This window comes from Labeo rohita, chromosome 8 (assembly GCF_022985175.1).
Source record: "Labeo rohita strain BAU-BD-2019 chromosome 8, IGBB_LRoh.1.0, whole genome shotgun sequence".
Classification (NCBI taxonomy): domain Eukaryota; kingdom Metazoa; phylum Chordata; class Actinopteri; order Cypriniformes; family Cyprinidae; genus Labeo; species Labeo rohita.
In genome coordinates, this window is record NC_066876.1 from 30,269,603 (window position 1) to 30,289,902 (window position 20,300).

The 20,300-nt window shown below is 33.5% G+C and overlaps 1 protein-coding gene and 1 long non-coding RNA gene across 2 annotated transcripts; one reads left to right on the forward strand and one right to left on the reverse strand.

Annotated features, from left to right (window-relative positions):
* Window positions 1-265: 265 nt before the first annotated feature.
* pnck (pregnancy up-regulated nonubiquitous CaM kinase) lies at window positions 266-14,325 on the reverse strand. Its single transcript, XM_051116298.1, has 12 exons — window positions 13,912-14,325; window positions 13,349-13,444; window positions 12,959-13,090; window positions 12,757-12,831; window positions 10,951-11,089; window positions 10,639-10,762; window positions 9,118-9,193; window positions 8,919-9,031; window positions 7,508-7,586; window positions 4,876-4,963; window positions 4,233-4,323; window positions 266-3,562 (listed from the first exon to the last, which is right to left on the reverse strand). The coding sequence occupies exons 2-12, from the start codon at window positions 13,420-13,422 to the stop codon at window positions 3,552-3,554; spliced, it is 1,002 nt and encodes a 333-aa protein (XP_050972255.1). The 5' UTR covers window positions 13,423-13,444; window positions 13,912-14,325; the 3' UTR covers window positions 266-3,551.
* LOC127169141 (uncharacterized) lies at window positions 4,771-13,407 on the forward strand. The gene is made up of 4 exons (XR_007828206.1): window positions 4,771-4,854; window positions 7,310-7,326; window positions 7,434-7,562; window positions 13,369-13,407. It is a non-coding gene; the product is annotated as an uncharacterized LOC127169141 (long non-coding RNA).
* Window positions 14,326-20,300: the final 5,975 nt, after the last annotated feature.

Below are 20,300 nucleotides of genomic sequence, written 5' to 3' on the forward strand. Positions count from 1 at the left end.
TGACGGCTGGTCCGTGCATGCAGAGCTCTTTCCATGAATTAGAGGGGGCAGCGTATCTGTCTTATCAGCCTATCATTACAGTCAGTGCTGGAGATACTCTGTTGTTGTTCTTAATTTATGGGCTGTGTGCTTTTGTGCGATTGCTTATAAAGGGGAAGACAATTGATGGCGAGCGTTCAAAAACGAAATCTTTTCTTTTGGCTGTGTCCTTTTCTTCGTATATCATCCCTGTGACAGATTCACAACACAACATGCAGATCGCTTTATTTATTCGGCGGTGTAATGAGAGCACAGATACAAGGCAGCAATTACTATTTACTCCATTTATCCATTGTAATATCCTATTCTACGGCGTATTTGTTCTGGTAGCGCCACTGATACAGCGTCAAGTGACAGTACTTACAGCTGACAGACAGTACTACATGACTAAATATTCCGTTCTGTCAAATAGCGGCATGCTGTTATGCGTCAAATACAAGTAGACGGGGAGTTGAACACTTATGAAAACACGAGTTGTGAAGGAGCTGCTCTCCACTGAGGGTATTTTTACAGTGGCGGCCCACTGAAGTGTAGCAGCAGTAGCTTTGGCAGAAGGCTCACTGACAGCGGCACATTTAAAACATAGGTGTGTTTCAGAGACTGTGTTGATCTTTGCGGTCAGACCCCAAAATGAAAGTTATGTCATTGTGTTGGGAAGGTTACATTACTAAATGTGTAACTGACTGTTCAGTCATTTTCAAACATCTAAAGCAGGCAAGGTTAACCTTACAGTAGTACTCAACATAGATTACTGTCAGACTTCATCACTTGAATTGACAAAAACAGACTTTAGCATCTCATTTTACTTTGACATCATTCTGAGTTTAAATACAGATTTAAAATCATAACCAGAAATAGTATATTAATACAAGAAGCATTCGGATGTAACTCCCTTTGTAATTGTTAACATTTTCATAAATAGCTAATTTAATTACACATTTTTTCTGTAACAGATTACAGGTACATTGGTTTTGGGTTACACTTTATTTTAAGGTGTCCTTGTTACAGTGTAATTATACATTCAAGTACTGAGTAATATTATTTAATACATGTACTTACTATATGGTTAAGGTCAAGGTTGCCAGGTCCCAGAAAAATTTCCAGCCCAAAACTTACTTAATAAAAACTAGCCCAATTTTTGCCCTGTCCAATCACAGCTGACAGCTGGTTAAGTCCATTGATGTCTTTTAAAATAAATATTTAGATTTTATTTATTCTACGCTTTGAATCTTAGTAAGACTTGTTTATATGTAGAATTATATATAATCATATAAAATTAATTAACCTGAATTTTATATATGTATTTCCTTTCTTGCTTTTACCCTTTGTTTCATTTTAATTTTCAGCACTTTTCATGATAAAAATGAATATTAGGGCTGGGTGATATGACCAGAAATATTATGACAATATTGTTTTTCCATATCATATCATTATTTATCACAATATTCATTTACCATTATTATGGAAGGAAATGCTCTGAGAATGCATGTAAACTTAACTTTTTTTTTTTTTTTTTTTTTTTTTTTCATAAATTCTGTTATATTTTTTATTTATTTTGTGTTTCATGATTTAATACAAATGCCTAATGTAATCTGTCTGTCTAATGAAATTGGCAAATAAAACTTTAACAATTTAATCAATCTATATCAATCAATCTATAAAACAATACATAACAGTTAATTTACAACAAAAACATTGCATTTTTATTTTTGTCAAATAAGATGATGCACGACATAACTGTAGGCCTGTGTTTGATATTCAGTAATTAGTAATAGTATTGGCCTATCATTTTGAGAAGTACATTTATCATAGTAATATGTTTCTGTTAAAATTTCTTCATGTTTGTCGTGAGGTTTTTTTTTATGATACGGTGAAAAGCTCTTTTGGAGGGGCTCTGGAGATGATGTTCATAAAGTGCGATGTAAACACTAAAATCACAGTGAGCTTCATGTGTGAGAGTATGTGTAGTAGTCAAAACTATGCTTTTCAAACAGAGACACGCAGAACACACAGACTTACAAGTGACATGCTTTGACTGGCTATTGTCATGTTTATTTCTGCTGTGTAAAAAAAACCAAAACATCTATGCTCTGGGTGAAACTCACATAATAGGTTGTAATGTGACATCGTCTCCATTCTTAAGTTGCCATTAGTCAATGGATCCATTTTAATTTTTATTTGTCTATACTTTGGGCGGCCACGGAACATTATGAAAGTAGTCCAAAAACCACAACTTGCGGCTCTGTATTTTTTTCTGCGACTTCATTTTTAAAATTGCCCAATTGTGCGGAAAACCGCGACCCTGGCAACATTGGTTTGGGTTAAGTTTAGGGTTTGGGTTAGGGTTACTTGCATGTAATTATGCATAATTATTTGTTATTGTAATAGTATGTACATGTAACATCTTACAAGGAAACCTTAAAATAAACTGTTACCTTATTTTGTCATTAATAGACATTTATGTAACACTGTTACATGTAACTAGTTACTCCCCAACACTGGTCATGGTAATGTTGTTCCAAACCTGTGTGATTTTTCTTTCACAAAAGAAGTGGTTTAGCAAAATGCTCTTTTCTCAAGCACACAATGATAGGGATTGTCAATCAGTGGTATTTTAGTATCACTGACATACTGTTATAGTTTTTGTTAATATTTTGAATTAAACAATAATGTTCATTTTTCTGTTTTAACTCTTATTTTTTAACTTTTTTTTATGATTAATTTTTATGTTTTTTTTTTTTGCATTTACTTTTAGTTCTAGTCATTTTAGCACTGCATGTTAAATTGAAAAAATGAGAAATGTAGCTGAAATTAAATGTTAATGTTTTTTTCCGGTGTTTAAAGTGTTCCAGTGTTTTTTTTAAATGGCTTTATTTTTCATTTTAGTTAACAATAACCCTGATGTCAATCTCTGAAAAAAGCTTTAGAAAGTGTAGCACAGAACAGGTTTAAGTGGATTAAATGATTGGAAAAGTCTGGGACACGTTATCAGAAAAAGTCATTTTTTTTTTTAAATGTCATTTCAATAGAAAATTGAGACATGTTGATTTAAAAAGTCAAAAATGTAAAAATAAAGCATTTGCATGGATGAATCATTTGCCTTATGTTTGAGCTGCATTTAGAAAATAGATTAATTTCCATTTCATGCCAACTTTAACTCCACTGCAATTCTCAAACCTGAATACTCATTTTTGCATGTAGTTAAATATGTGCATGACAAAGTTTATTGTAAGCAATGCTAAACGCTATTGTTTCTCACATGTCTCATAACCAGTTGGCACATGCCAAATTTAAATATGCAAATACAGATGTATGAATTGTTTTTATAATGTTTTGTTTGCTTTTTGGATCTTCACAGAACCTGTTCACTGCTTCTTTCATTGATCACAAAATGAGGGTCGTGAAAGAAAGTCACAGGGGTTTAGAACAACATGAGCGTGAGTAAATGACACAGTTTTCATGTTTGGCGAGCTATTCCTTTAACAGAGCCTCGGTTTACTGCCGGTAGATTGTCAGATGGTCCCTGTGGAAAAAGTAAAATAATTTGTTTTCACTGACTCTCAGAAAAATAGGAAAACATTAGATTGAACCAAAGCCCATTTTAGAATGAAATTCAAATGAATTTTAACATAAATTATGAGAAATCTACATGGATTAAACATTGCAATAAACTGAACTTAATGTGACCCTTGTCAAAATTTTTGCAATTTCATTCACCAAAACGGAATGCAAACCACTGACTCATAAACCATTTTCAGCTATTAAAATGTTAAAGTGAACAAGTTGTTTACAAGCTTTGTGCATGTACTTTTGGTCTAATTATGCAACAGTTTGTTTCAGTCATTAATCTGATTGGCCAAGTCGTGGAGAAAAAAATATTTGTTATGTTCATATTTAATCTAAAATTCTAGTTACCTTAAATCAGGGATGCCCAGCCCTGTTCCTGGAGATCTACCTTTCTGCAGATTTTAGTTCCAACCCTGATGAAACACACCTGTCTATAATGATCAAGTGCTCCTTCAGATCCTAATTAGTTGGCTCAGTTGTGTTTGATCAGGATTGGAGCTAAACTCTGCAGGAAGGTAGACCTCCAGAAACAGGGTTGAGCACTCCTGCCTTATATTATAAAAGCAATATCATTTTGGTCCAGAATATCATCTACAGGTAATCACAGTCATGGGACGTCTCCTCACCTATACTTGCGGAGTGATTCCCTTCATCATCTTCCTCAGGGTGGGTTTTCTTTGTTAAATGACGCACGATGATGGTGGCATTAAAGGCTCTCTGGAACACACAGAAGACAGCACAGTCTAGTGAACTTCAGCAAATATCTTTAAATGGCACACAGTAAGAGCAGAAGAGTCAGTTTAATGTTTGGAGGCATTTATTGCACTAAAACTAAAAGCCTGATAGTTACAGCAATTACAGCGTTTGCCCTTTTAAAGGTACAAGCTGTAATTGCATGGCAGGGCAGACAATCAGGAGTAGAGCAACAGACGACTGGCGGCAAATAATAACAAAGCCTCCATATGCCGCTAAAGTAACTCTAGCCATACATTTACAAATGCAAAGTGCTGTATCAGCCTCAGAGGTCACAGACACGGGTCATATAGAGCTATTTTACATATTACACATGCAAGATGGGAGTCTTGTGCCTTAGTAGATCTTACTCAAAAATAGCCCACTTACACGCAACTAATGCAGTGGTTCTCAACTGGTTTGTTTCAGGACCCGGATTTGAACTCAGTCAACCCGTCAGACGACAAGTGGTAAATTCTGTGGCCGAATGAGGCTGAGACTGTGATGTTGGCTCAGGTTTGTTTTCATCACTCTTACCTTCCAGTGACTCTTGGCAAAGTTTTTCTGAATCTGTGCTGACACTGAGCCATGGATGTTCTTGTCTAGAGCCGCACCTCCTGATATCCTGCCGTTACAAAACAGTACATGTACACTACCGTTAAAAGGTTTGATAAGAAAGTGCAATACTATTATGCAGCAAGGATGCATTGAATTAATCAAAAGTGACAGTTGAGACATTTTTAATGTTACAAATGATTAGTTTCAAATAAATGCTGTTCTTTTGAACCTTATGTTCATCGAAGAATTCTGGAAAAAAAAGTTTAATGATTTCCACAAATATATTAAGTAGCAGAATTGTTTCAACATTGATAATGAAGTTTTCAGCAAATAGGATATTAGAATGATTTCTGAAGGATAATGTGACACTCAAAACTGGAGTAATGAAACTGAAAAATTAGCTTTGATCTCAGAAATAAATTACATTTTAAAATGTGTTTAAATTAAAAACAGGTCTATTAAAGTTTAATATTTACTAAAATAATTACTACTTTTACTGTATTTTTGATTGAATAAATGATTAAATAACTCCAATAAATGATTAAATAACTTTTGAGTGGTAGTGTATGTTCCTGCAATAAAACATAATTCATAATATAATATATAAATTATATCTTCCAATAATCTGTGTCCATGAGAGAAGAAGTCTGTAATGATGTCTCTATTATATCTCAGCTGTTTATTCTAGACTACATAATTAAAATGCAATTGCGAGTTTTTATCTCGCAATTCTAACTATATAACTTGCAATTGCAAGTTTATATCCCACTATTCTGACTTTATAACTCACAATTGTAAGTTTATATCTCACAATTCTGAAAAAAAAAGTCAGAATTGCAAGAACAAAAGTCTGATTTGCGAGATACAAACTCGCATTTGCAAAAATTCGCAATTTTTTTTTTTTTCACAAATGCAAGTTTGTATCTCGTGATTCAGACTTTTTTTTTTTATCTCAATTCAGACTTTTTTCCTCAGAATTGCATGATATAAACTAAATTGCAAGTGAGTTGTGTGATATAAACTAGAAAATGGTCTGAAAATTAGCGGTATATAAGTTCACAATTCTTACTTTTTTTTTCTCTGAATTGCGTGATATAAACTCACAATTTTGAGTTATAAAGTCAGAATAGTTGCGTGATATAAACTCACAATTGTGAGTTACAAAGTCAGAATAGTGACTTTATATCCCACTATTCTGACTTTTTAATTCGCAATTGGAAAAAAGGCTGAATTGCGAGATAACTCACATTTGCAAGAAAAAAAAGCCCAATTGCTTTTTATCTCACAGTTCTAACTTCATAACTTGCAATTGCAAGTTTATATCCCGCTATTCTGACTTTATAACTCACAAATGCAAGTTTATATCTCACAATTCTGAAAAAAAAGTCAGCGAAAAATTTTGCGAGATATAAGCTCACAATTCTTACTTTTTTTTTTCTCGGAATTGCATGATATAAACTCAAAAATTACAAAGTCAGAATTGTACATTAAAAACTCGCCCTTTATAACGTGCAAATGTGAGTTTATATCCCACTATTCTGACTTTTCAACTTGCAATTGCAGGAAAAAAAAATCTGAATTATGAGATGAGATAACTCGCATTTGCAAGAAAAAAAAAGTCACAATTGCAATTTTATCTTGCAAATCTTAACTTTATAACTTGCAATTGCAAGATTATATCCCGCTATTCTGACTTTATAATTCACGATTGTGAGTTTATATGTCACAATTCTTGGAAAAAAGTCATAATTGCAAGAAAAAAAAAGTCTGAATTGGGAGAGTCACAATTGTGAGGGAAAAAAGTCTGAATTGCAAGATACAAGATACAAGATTTTTATTTCTCGCAATTGTGAGTTTATGTCCCACTGTTCCGATTTTATAACTGGCACTTGTGAATTTATATCATGGAATTCTGAGAAAAAGTCAGAATTGTGAGAGAAAAAGTCGCAAGTACCTTTTTAAAAAATTTTATTCAGTGTCGGAAATGGGCTTTCATAAGATTCTGTGTTTATATTCTGAGCAAAAGAAATTGAAATTCGCAGTTATCTTTTTTCTCGTGGCAGAAACGGGCTTCCATACCAGTTTGATTGAGCCGCTATCCACATTCATTTAATAGCTCTATATTCTTACAACAATTTCTCTATGTCTCCTAAGGAATTTTAAGGGAAACATCTCAGTCAAAGATGATGGTCAGAAAATGAAGCATAATTGGAAACTCAAAGGACTCTTCTGAACTACATCTGAGCATTTAAAACTTTTTTCTGGGAAACTATAATGCATGTTATTCAAGTAAAAAAAAAAAAAAATCCAATGCCTCAATTATATGTATTTCTCTGAATGAAATGCTTCTTTGAGCACTCTGTTCCATTTCATTTCAGCAATGAAAATCATAATTGTTTTGTGCTTCTTAAAGATCTCCGAGTGCTGCAGGTGAAGAGACATCTGTTTATTCTACATTTCATAATCCTCTTCCTGTCTGCGCACGCCCTCCCACGCCGCTGCACAGATGTGACCCAACTCTTCATCTGTTCTTCAAGGTCAGCCTCTCTTTTCACCGCTGATCAACACTTCAGCTCCCCGTCCGCCTCTTTCCTGCTATTTATGGACTCACCAAGGATGCTGCAAGGCCTGGTCACAATTGAACCTCTTCGCTGGATCCTTCTGGAGTAAGTGAACTATGAAGTCTTTCGCTGAAGCATTAGTGGGCAGGAAGAGGCAGAGAACACAAGAAGATCAATACCACTTAATGTGGCCAGCATTTGGCATGTTTAGGGCTGTATTATAAAACATTCTGCATTAATACAAAGGGAGAAGTTTTCAAAACCACTCATGAAAGCATTAATGCTTTAATTCTGTATCTCATGCAATTATTTTCTAAGCTATTGCAGAATACAAAAATATTGGTTATAATCGAAATGGATCATAATGCATCAGTATAAATGTATAAAAAAGGCAGTTGGGTCCAGTGTTGGTTTAGACCTCACTGGATTTAATTGCATAGACTAAAACAATTGAAATATACTTCAAAATATCTCTGTTTAGAATGAAACAAAGTTATGAAGGTTTGAAACAACATGAGGGTGTATAGTGACGATCTAATTTTTATTTTGGGGTGAACAATCCCTTTGAGTGTGAATTATGTAACTGCATAATATATGCATGATGCATTATATAAACATAAAAAAACAGCACTTTTCAAGCACAACATCTCACAAAAAGTAGGTTTTAAATCAAAGCAAACAGTGGCCCAAAAATGATTTTACATGCAAAAGGGATTGTACAATTATTATTATTATTATTATTATTATTATTATTATTATTCATTTTTATGGAAATTAATATGTTCAAATATTTTGGGGACACATTTGGTGCATTCATAACTCATTCTCCTCAGTCCAAAATTTCACTACATTTTGTATGAAAAATAAATGTCATTCATTTTAAGATTTCATAACATTAGCTTTACATAATGAAAAATGGAAATCTAATATATACTAAATTATATTGACTTCAGGCTTTTGAACGGTATAGTGTATAATGTTACAAAAGCTTTTTATTTTAGATAAATGCTGATCTTTGGATCTTTCTATTCATCAAAGCATCCTGAAAAATGTTTCTTGAACAGCAAATCAGCATATTAGAATGTTTTCTGAAAGATCATGTGACACTGAAGACTGGAGTAATGATGCTGAAAAAGTAGATTTGATCACAGGAATAAATTACATTTTAAAATTTATTCAAATAGAAAACAATTATTTTAAATAGTAACTTTGGTACTTTAGTACTTTGGATCAAATAAATGCAGGCTGGGTGAGCAGAAGAGACTTAAAAAAAATAAATAAAACTTTTGACTGGTAGTGTAAATATGTCATTATGTGTTATTACAAAGCAGTACATACTTCTGACCTGGTCTAGGAGGCATGGAGCATCATTACATTGGCATTTGGACTGAGGATGCTGTGAATGTGATTTGGTCTTTCATAAAATACAGTAAGAGAGATGAGATATTTTTGTGGTCGTACCGGAGTCAGAGATGTCGTCCCAGTATGGTGAATCAAATTCATATTCCGCCTTTATGATCAGCTTGTAGAGTTGTGTGTCATTGTCATCGTAGAATGGTGGATAGCCACAAAGTCTGCCAGAAAATCAAGAAATGCTGAAACAGACTCTTTGTTCTGGAGTTTTTTCATGTACAGTGAAAAATATTAATCCATCACTCACAGAATGAATGTAATCACCCCAATGGCCCATATATCCACCTCTTTGCCGTATGTTTTCTGCTGTAGAAGTTCAGGAGCTACAAACGCATAATGACCATCATGAGTTACAGTCAGTGGAAAATACTACACTCTTAAAACTAAGTTTTTTTTTGTTTTTTTACAGCACTTTAGGTTAAAAAAAAAGCACATTTATTGGTTATATAGAGCTCTTAAAGGAATAGTTCACCTAAAATGAAAATTGTCATCATTTTCTCACCTTCAAGTTATTCCAAACTTTTAGGAATTTCTTGAACATGAAAAGATATTTTGAAGAAATACCCAAGAACCAAACAGTTGGTGTTTTCCACTGACTTTCATTTAAGGTTTTTGTTACCTGCATTTCTTAAAGGAGAACTTCACTTTGAGAACAACAATTCACAAATTGAATTGAATTGAATTTACTCACCCCTTTGTCATCCAAGACCTTCATGTCTTTCTGTCTTAAGTCGTAATTATGAAATTATGGTTTTTGAGAAAAACATTTTAGGATTTTTCTCCATATAATGAGAATGCAGTTTAAATGCAGCTTCAAAGGGCTCTAAGCGATCCCAGCCGAGAAAAAGAAGGGTCTTATTTATTGAAATGATCGGTCGTTTTGTTCGAAAATAAAAATGTGTATACTTTTTAAGCACAAAAGCTTGTGTAGCACAGGCTCTGGGATGTGCATCCACGATGCTACGAATTAGTAATGGGTCTTTCTTGAACGATTTCATTTCATTTTGAACGAATCTTCAATGTGACTCAGGAAGAACGAGTCGTCTTGTGGAGTGATTCGTTCAGTCGCGCATGCACAACATCCCATTAGGTTCTGTAATGGAGTTAGTTAGACACCTGTTTTGTGTCTTCGGGTTTTTCGAGTTGTTCGTTCATCTTATGGGGCTGTCACGTGATGAATGAACGACTCAAACCCGGAAACTTGTCAGATAAGAGGTGAGGTGAGCTAATCATAGACTAAAGACCCATGTAAACAATGAATTAATCTTTTCTGTTTCTTATAGCATTATAGTTTTGTCTTGTTTGTAGTGTGATTGTTTGTGTAAGCAGTAGATGTGTTAGGAAAGTAACACGTAACATTTTAATTGTATTTTGCTAAAATTAACGAAATGACTCAAAAAGGTTTGTTCATTTTGCTGAACGAGACTCAAAGGTCCGAGTTGGTAAAATGATCCGAACTTCCCATCACTACTACGAATCATGTGCAAGTTCATTACTGTTCTGGAAGTGGAGCTCTCCTTTAAAATCTTCTTTAATGTTCAACAGAAGAAAGAAACTCATACAGGTTAAGAACAACATAAGAATTTTCATTTTTGGGTAAACTGTCTCTTTAAGTTGCTATACGTTTTTATTTATTTATTTATTTTTTTTTTTCGTATTATAGGTTCAGATCTGCATTTGGTTGCTGGGGTTTTTTAAGCTCTAAAATGTATGATTTTCTAAGCTTGAATCTGTATGATCACAATCATGATCATAAACTGTCTCTTACCGACATAGGCAGGTGTCCCACAGGCCGTGGAAAGAGCGCCCTCCTCTTCCATTTTAGACAGACCAAAGTCACTAATGACAATTTTGGAGTCTTCCAGTGGAGTCTCATAGAGTAAATTCTCTGGCTAATAGAGAGAAAACTTATTGTGATTGCAATATCCACTTAGCTGCATGCAAAGCACCCACAGTGAAAAGCTGAAATTAAAATGAAAGCTCATAAAATATCACCTGAAAGCCCCTCAACATGAGTACTCTGAAACTTTAACTGTAAAAAAGAGACTAAAGTGATAGATTTTGTTCTCAGGTAGCCTACCTTTAGATCGCGATGCACAACGCCCAGCTGGTGTAGATACTTTACCGCCTCCAGCACCTGATAGATCACACGACTGGCATCTTTCTCTGTGTAACTGCCTCTCTCCAGAATCCTGTCCAGTAGCTCCCCTCCTGTCAACCTGAACAAGACATTGTCATCAGCATTGACCTCACTACAGCTGTCTGTCTGTCTGTCTGTCTATCATTCTATCTGTTAGAAATGCGATAGAAAACTGCACGCTTTCAAAGGCGCACATAGTTAAGAACATATAAGGCAGCCGAATGGTTTAAAACATACGTGCTCAGTTCAGTTGAGTGATAAATTTGACCCTCTTTAACTTTGTTGTTATGCTGTTTTGTGTTCATCTGCTTCTCCCATTTGCCCTTTTTACATTGACTGTCACTCTATATAGACTTATACAATTAGATTTCTCAAATATTTATTAAAATATACGCTGATAACATTTAACACTTAAATTGTATGAGATGACTGAATGGTTTCAATTAATTTCTGAACTGTCACCAAATAAACTGCAGTGGTCAAACTATTTAAAATATAGCAAACTAAGCTACAAACTGTCTGCTCCAATTGATTAAAACTCGTAATTTCGATCATTCAGTTCAAGTGATTCACTAGCAAACACCAGATAAAGAGCCATTCAAATATAGTGATGGGTGAAACAAAGCTGTTCAAAACTTAGAATCAAACCATTGTGTCGCAAAATGATTCACTGTTTCGAAGCGCTCCAATTGGATCACGCAGAGCAAATCATTTGATTCTGATTGTGACTTCAAGGCACATATCACAAATCATTTGAATTAGATCAGAACTTCGGAGTGGGTTTGTGAATATTTTATTTCAGATTGGAACTTTGGAGCGCAGATTGCGTATCATTTAATTTAGATTGGGACTTCAATGTGGGTTCAGGAATTATTTGATTCAGATCGGAACTTTGGAGTGGGTTTGTGAATATTTTGTTTCAGATTGGAATTTCGGAGCGAAGATAGAGTATCATTTGATTCAGATCAGAGGTGTGAATCATTTGATTTAGATCCAGACTTCGTGTATCGCAAATCACTTGATTTAAAGCTTTGGAGCAGGTTTGTAAATCTTTTGATTAAGATTGGAACTTTGGAGCGGGTTTGCGAATCATTTCTCAAATTGAATGATGATTGAACGGTCCCAAACTAAAATGATGGTCTTTAGATCGGAACATCGGAGTGCGGATCACAAATTAATTGATTCAGATTGGGAGTGCGTATCACAAATCATTTGATTTAGTTTGGGACTTCAGAGCGTGTATCAGGAATCATTTTCTTTTAGATTGGGACTTTGGAGCGGGTTCATAACTCCTTTGATTCAGATCACAACGACGGAGCACAGATCGCAAATTTTGATTTAGATCGGAATTTAGAAGCGTGTTTGTGAATCTTTTGATTCAGATCGGGACTTTCGGAGAGCGTATTTTACCGTGGTTTTTGCTATAATAAAGGTGTAGTAGCCACATTTTTTTTTTCTTCATTTTTTATAACCACAGTTTTACTACAAATACCATGGTTAAACTATGGTTAGCAAATCTATGGTTTGTGGTTACCATGGTTTAACAATAGTAACCATGTTTTTCTTTTCTATATTCACCTTAAGAGGTTAAATATAGGGAATTTTCAAGGTTGTAGAATTTATCCAGCCACTACTAAATTGTCCCTAGCAATAATCTGTCTGTCACTCTATCATTCTGTCTAATCCTATAAACACAATGAAATACAAAATACAATATTTTCATTTTTCTCTCTCAGATCCACTCACAGTGTCATTACCAAATACAGTTTAGAAGGAGTCTCAAAGGTTTCCTCCAAAGACACGATATTTTCATGATTTATTCTGTGAAGAAATCACAAGGACAAATAAAAACAAAAGATGAATATTGTATCATAAAATCAGAAAATATTTTTGTAATTTAACTGTACTATAATAATCAAGGGAAAGTTTTTTTTTTTAAATCACTGACCTGCGTAATACAGCAATCTCATTCTCCAGCATGGATTCCTTTCCCTTCAGCGCTCTCTTGCGGATGCACTTGACAGCCACAAGCTTCTGAGTGCATCTGTGCTGAGCCACTCGAACCTCCGAGAACGAGCCCCTGAGACATCATACGTTTATATTATTTATAATTCATTTGTAATGAATTTTGTTCTCAATTAATGGCTAATTACAAGTCTGAGTGCCATGGGCGCATTGTGAAAAACAGCAGTCTCCAGATTCTTCTTAATAATATTTTCTGCTTCTAGTCGACAAGTCTTTAAATTTGTTTGCTAAACCAAAATGTCAAAATCTACTCTGAAGTCATTACGTGTTCAGAAATATTGAATATAGTAGTCCGAAAGGAAGGAAAACTCACTCTCCCAGTTTTTCTTTCAGCTCATAAACGGCATTGATGTCATCTTTTTTCCGAAAATCTCTCAATAGAGGCATCGCAACGCAGGGTAAGTGTGAGCTGCGTATTAGAAACACAAACACACACTAATATGTGCATGCAAATCAGTGATGAAAATCAACTCCACATTCATTTTGAGCCTGAAGCAAGACATTTTGCATGCCCTCTACAGCAACAGGCACTCAAGAAAATGCTTTTCAATACATGCAAATGCCAAATTCCGATTCCTTTTGCAGATTTCAATGACTAGCAATGAGTTTTGACAGATTTTCTTTTCCACCAAACAAGCTTTGGTGGGAAAACAGTTTCAGAAGCACTCCCTGATGTTTGATTTCCTTCAAATAAAAAAAAAACCCTATTAGCACAACTTCGTGTTTTTACCAAAAAACGACTAGTGCAATTCAGTTCAGTTGTGCTTGTCGTATCCACGCATGAAGGAAAATTCATCATTGAAACGAAATCAATAATCAGTGATATTCTCCCCAAAACACCCTTTAGAAAAGAGATCTAAGCAAAAGCTCAATTACCTGCTGATTGCTGCTGTGAAAATCTGGAAGGCAACAGTTTCTGTTCACGTCACCAAGCTCCCAACAGCCTCTCTGCTCTCTCTCTTTAATCGAAAATCACATTCATTTTACACCGATGACCTTGAACGCCCACATGCTTTATAGAGGGAAAGTGACTTTTGAAAGAGATGAAGGACAACAGGAGAGCAGAGAGAGAAAGTGATAAAGAAAAACAGAGTGATGGAGATGGAGAGAGAGAAAGAGGGTTGGCCAAACAACAACAGGTCCCTTAAGACTGCTTCAGACTTCTTCAAATGTAACGCTCGAATGCACGATAAGGACAGATGAACATTGTCTCCAAGACATATCTAATACCATCTGCTCAGTTGCACATTAAATAAGCATTCTTCATCATAACAGTCAGGCTTTGCTGAACTGAAGGCGCTACCGTTTGTTTTCGAAATGCCTTGAGATCGCCAGAAGCCACTGTCTCTGTTTACATTATTGAGGCTGTTTTTGGTAGCGCTCCCACAGATCCTGAGCTCTCGCAGCTCTCCTTGTAGGGGCACAGGGGTTTTCCACTCAAGTATTAGCATTCCACCCGTCTGCCTTGTGAGCACTGTACACACACACACACTCATAAACCCTACATGAGGCTGACTGTCTCACCTGCTGTGTATTTTGGCCTTATGTTATCTGCTGTCTAACAAGGTATTTAAGGTAAACGTGTAAGATTGTGATTTGACACCAGTCATACATACTGAGATGCCATGTAAGGCCTTTACAAAACAGCAAATCATCAACGCAATATACTTTGCATTATTAGGCAATGTTGATCAAAGTACTTTATGTAAAGTGATTAACTGTAAAACTTTACATTTTAACTTTTTATAAGCTATAAACCATTGATAACCTTGCTGATTAACACTGCCGAAAAGAGATTTGTATTTCTCTTTCACCACTACCAGTTACTGTAATAAAGAATGACCACTAGAGGGAAGCATTGTTTAACTTTCATTCTGAAACAAAGAAAACAGCTATTAGAAAAATGGAGTGTCTCTGTGTTTAGTGTTTTGTAATACTATTTAAATACTATGTATCTTATATAAGGTATATATTTGAATTTATATATCTTATTTTAACTATAGGAAGAGTTTATCTGTAAAAAAAGATTCATGTTTTTTATTATGTTGTCATGTTTTTATTGTGTGTAAATGAATTTAATACATGATCTTGCATTTGCATGTTTTCTATAAAGTGTTTTCTAAACATTATTTTGTGCAATTTATTTATTTATAGTTAATTTATTACGAGCATTTTATAAACATTTAATAAAATGTATAAATAAAAAATGCATAACTTTATAGTGTGTGTATAGATAGACAGATTATATATTTTCTATATAATTTTCATTTTATATTCCTTGATTTTTGTACACTATTATAATAAAATATAAGATTTATTTATAATTAATATTTATTTATTGTTATTTACTATTATTTTATATTAATATATAATTTTATTATATATTGCTTTACATATCTGTTTTATGTAAAGTGTTTTTAATAAAAGCTACTTATTTATAATATTTATTTACTATTATTATTTTTATTTTGTGCATTCTTTTTATTGTTTTTAATAAAAGATAAGAATTATTTATAATTAATATTTATTATTATTTACTATTGTTATATTGCATTTGCATATATGTTTTATGTGTTTTTGTAAACATTGCTTTGTGCAATTTGTTACAAACGTTTTATAAAATGTACAAAAATACACATAACATTTTATAGTGTATATATTAATTTTATATTCATGATTTATTTTGTACATTTTTTGTTTTTAATAAAAAATAAGGTTTATTTATTAATTAATTTATTTCAAATATTTTATAAACAGTTTATAAAATGTAAAACACCACAACATTTTTGTGTTTATATATTCATTTTATATAGAGAGATTGTTTTAATAAAAATAAGGTTTGTTTATATTTAAGATTTATTTAGTATTATTTGCTATTTAGTTTTTGTTTTTATTACATTATGCATTTGCATATATCTGTTTTAAGTGTTTCGTAAACATTGTTGTGCAATTTATAATTTATTTAACATTTTATATACACTACCGTTCAAAAGTTTGGGGTCAGTAAGACTTGTAATAGTCTTTAAATAAGTCTCTTATGCTCATCAAGGCTGCATTTATTTGATTAAAAATATAGAAAAAAAACAGTAATATTGCTAAATGTTTTTACAATAAAAAATAATGTTTTTTATTTTAACATACTTTAAAGTAGAATTTATTCCTGTGATGAAAAGCTGAATTTTTATCAGCTGTTACTCCAGTCTTAAGTGTCACATGATCCTTCAGAAATCATTCTAATATGCAGATTTATTATTAGAATGATCAATGTTGGATAATATCAACAGTTGTGCTGCCAAATATTTTTTGGAACCTGTGGTTTTTTTTTCAGGATTCTTTCATGAATAACAAGTTTAAAAAGTACAGTGTTTATTCAAAATATAAATATTTTATAACAATGTAAATTATTTATTATTAACTTTTAATAAACTTTAAATTATTAACTTAATACATCCTTGGTAAATAAAAGTATTAATTTCTTAAAAAAAAAAAAAAAAAAAGAAAGAAACAATAAAAATGTACTGACCCCAAACTTTTGAACGGTAGTGTATATAATAAAAATGTATTTTTGTACATGTATTAATTTTAGATTTATATATTTATTATTTTTGTGCATTGTTTTTATTGTTTTTAATAAAAATATTTTTTAATAAATATTTGTATATATATATATATATATATATATATATGTTTTATGTTGTGTTTTGTAAACATTATGTTGTGCAGTTTATTTGTAATTTATTGTAATTTTGTGTAGTTTATTATTGTAATTTATTATTACAGACTTTATTACAGACATACCTGTATTTTTTGGACATTATTTTTTGTTGTTTTTAATAAAAGATCACATTTATTTATAATTATGTATTTATTGTTTACTTTTTGTTCATTTTTATTACATGTTGCATTTGCATATATTTGTTTTAAGTTGATTTGATTGTTTGACTGATTGATTGATTTTTTTCAGAGAGTGAAGATGAGGGGAGTAAAACATGAACAGAATAGGATCATGGGTCGAAACAACATCTCCCACATGAATATAACTGAACATATTGAACCATACACATTCTCTACAACTCCAAGGTATATGTATATATTTTTAATGTAAACACGTTTTATTCTATAAAGAAAATGTTCTATATTTTTGATCACACAGAAATAAATTATGACTTCCACCATACCAATGCCATTGCTACACAGTGTTGTTCCCCAGGGCGGCAGGAAAGGCCTGTTTCCTATTATATGTCCCGCTTTAATGTCACACGTGCTTAAATCTTTAGTTGGTAATGCTCATTGTGTCATCACTCTTGTAGATCTCACCACGTTGAAGCAACTTCACTTTAGAACTGAACGTTACGTCCGGAGTCCACAGGAAATAGTAGCTCTGGCATTCGAATCGCTTTGGTCTGTTACTGAACAAGATGTTCGTGATCCCCAACAATCGCTGTACAAACATGTTTTTGAATATTAACACAGTGATGCTAAATCTGGCAGGTGTAAGAACGTAATAAAATGTTCTGAACCTGTTTTATTTTTTGTATTTTATTCGCCTGAAAAAAAAAAAAATTATATATATATGTATGTATGTATGTGTGTATATATATATATATATATATATATAATTGATTAATTGATTAATTAATTAATTTTTCAGTTTCACATTTTTAATACATTTCGGCTTAATCAGTTGTTTTTTTTTGGGGGGGGGTATATTATATATTATTTACATATTATATTATTATTATTATTAGTTGGCTTATTGGATTTAATAATTACCATTAAATATATTTCACTATTAATTATATTTTAAATCATGTCTTAAATAACAGACTCACATATTTCATTTGAAAATGCATTCAATAATCAAAACTGCAGCACTGATAATGGTCTAGAGTTTATCAGTTACTTCAAATTTTCAAAAGTTAAGGGGGAGTAGAATTTTAAATTGTATTTGAGAGTCTCAATATGATTAAAAAAAACATTAATATTGTGAAATAATATTGCAATTTAAAATACTTTTTTTCTGTTTTAATATATTTTAACTTGATTTATTCCTGTGATGCAAAGCTGAATTTTCAGCATCATTACTCCAGTCTTCAGTGTCACATGACCCTTCAGAAATAATTTTAATATGCTGATTTATGGTTTAAAAAACATTTCTAATTATTATCTATGTAAAACTGTGTTGCCTAATATTTTTGTAAAAATAGGATGTTCTGGATCAAAAGAGTTCACCCTCAGGTCTGTATTATTTGGCTTTGGTCCCTTTTTTCATGTGCAACTTCATGATTTTTTTTTTTTTAATTCAGTATTTTAAGTGAACTGCATACCATCGTAGTGAACAATGTTCCCCAGGGTGGCAAGAAAGGCCTGTTTCCTATTATATGTCCCGCTTAAATGTCACGCATATGTCACACATGCTTAAATCTTTAGTTTCACCGCGTTGAAGCAACTTCACTTTAGAACTGAACGTTACGTCCGGAGTCCACAGGAAATAGTAGCTCTGGCATTCGAATCGCTTTGGTCTTGCATGATACTGAACAAGATGTTCGTGATCCCCAACAGTCACTGTACAAACATGTTTTTGAATATTAACACAGTGATGCTAAATCTGGCAACTGTGTATGAACGTAATAAAATGTTCTCAAAAACCTGTTTTGTTTTTTATTCACCTGAAAAAAAAAAAATCTTTGCCTAGATTTACCTTAATAAAATAACATTTTTAAAAAACAAAGATATATATATATATATACATACACACACACACATATACAGTGGATACGGAAAGTATTCAGACCCCCTTAAATTTTTCACTCCTTGTTATATTGCAGCCATTTGCTAAAATCATTTAAGTTCATTTTTTTTCCTCATTAATGTACACACAGCACCCCATATTGACAGAAAAACACAGAATTGTTGACATTTTTGCAGATTTATTAAAAAAGAAAAACTGAAATATCACATGGTCCTAAGTATTCAGAACCTTCGCTCAGTATTTAGTAGAAGCACCCTTTTGATCTAATACAGCCATGAGTCTTTTTAGGAAAGATGCAACAAGTTTTTCACACCTGGATTTGGGGATCCTCTGCAGATCCTCTCCAGTTCTGTCAGGTTGGATGGTAAACGTTGGTGGACAGCCATTTTTAGATCTCTCCAGAGATGCTCAGTTGGGTTTAAGTCAGGGCTCTGGCTGGGCCATTCAAGAACAGTCACGAAGTTATTGTGAAGCCACTCCTTCGTTATTTTAGCTGTGTGCTTAGGGTCATTGTCTTGTTGGAAGGTAAATCTTCGGCCCAGTCTGAGGTCTGAGGCTGAGGTCTGAGCACTCTGGAGAAGGTTTTCGTCCAGGATATCCCTGTACTTGGCCGCATTCATCTTTCCCTCGATTGCAACCAGTCATGCTGTCCCTGCAGCTGAAAAACACCCCCACAGCATGATGCTGCCACCACCATGCTTCACTGTTGGGACTGTATTGGACAGGTGATGAGCAGTGCCTGGTTTTCTCCACACATACCGCTTAGAATTAAGGCCAAAAAGTTCTATCTTGGTCTCATCAGACCAGAGAATCTTATTTCTCACCATCTTGGAGTCCTTCAGGTTTTTTTAGCAAACTCCATGCGGGCTTTCATGTGTCTTGCACTGAGGAGAGGCTTCCGTCGGGACACTCTGCCATAAAGCCCCGACTGATGGAGGGCTGCAGTGATGGTTGACTTTCTACAACTTTCTCCCGACTGTATCTCTGGAGCTCAGCCACAGTGATCTTTGGGTTCTTCTTTACCTCTCTCACCAAGGCTCTTCTCCCCCGATAGCTCAGTTTGGCCGGACGGCCAGCTCTAGGAAGGGTTCTGGTCATCCCAAACGTCTTCCATTTAAGGATTATGGAGGCCACTGTGCTCTTAGGAACCTTAAGTGCAGCAGAAATTTTTTTGTAACCTTGGCCAGATCTGTGCCTTGCCACAATTCTGTCTCTGAGCTCTTCAGGCAGTTCCTTTGACCTCATGATTCTCATTTGCTCTGACATGCACTGTGAGCTGTAAGGTCTTATATAGACAGGTGTGTAGCTTTCCTAATCAAGTCCAATCAGTATAATCAAACACAGCTGGACTCAAATGAAGGCATAGAACCATCTCAAGGATGATCAGAAGAAATGGACAGCACCTGAGTTAAATATATGAGTGTCACAGCAAATGGTCTGAACACTTAGGACCATGTGATATTTCAGTTTTTCTTTTTTAATAAATCTGCAAAAATGTCAACAATTCTGTGTT

Bases quoted from the DNA above. Each gene is read 5' to 3' on its own strand.
- pnck (XM_051116298.1), bottom strand. From the start codon at position 13,422: ATGCCTCTATTGAGAGATTTTCGGAAAAAAGATGACATCAATGCCGTT. The intron at 9,032-9,117 runs GTGAGTGATGGA...ATTTTCTGGCAG, and splicing joins GGGGTGATTACATTCATTCT to ACTTTGTGGCTATCCACCAT. The intron at 4,324-4,875 runs GTAAGAGTGATG...TGTGTGTTCCAG, and splicing joins TTGCCAAGAGTCACTGGAAG to AGAGCCTTTAATGCCACCAT.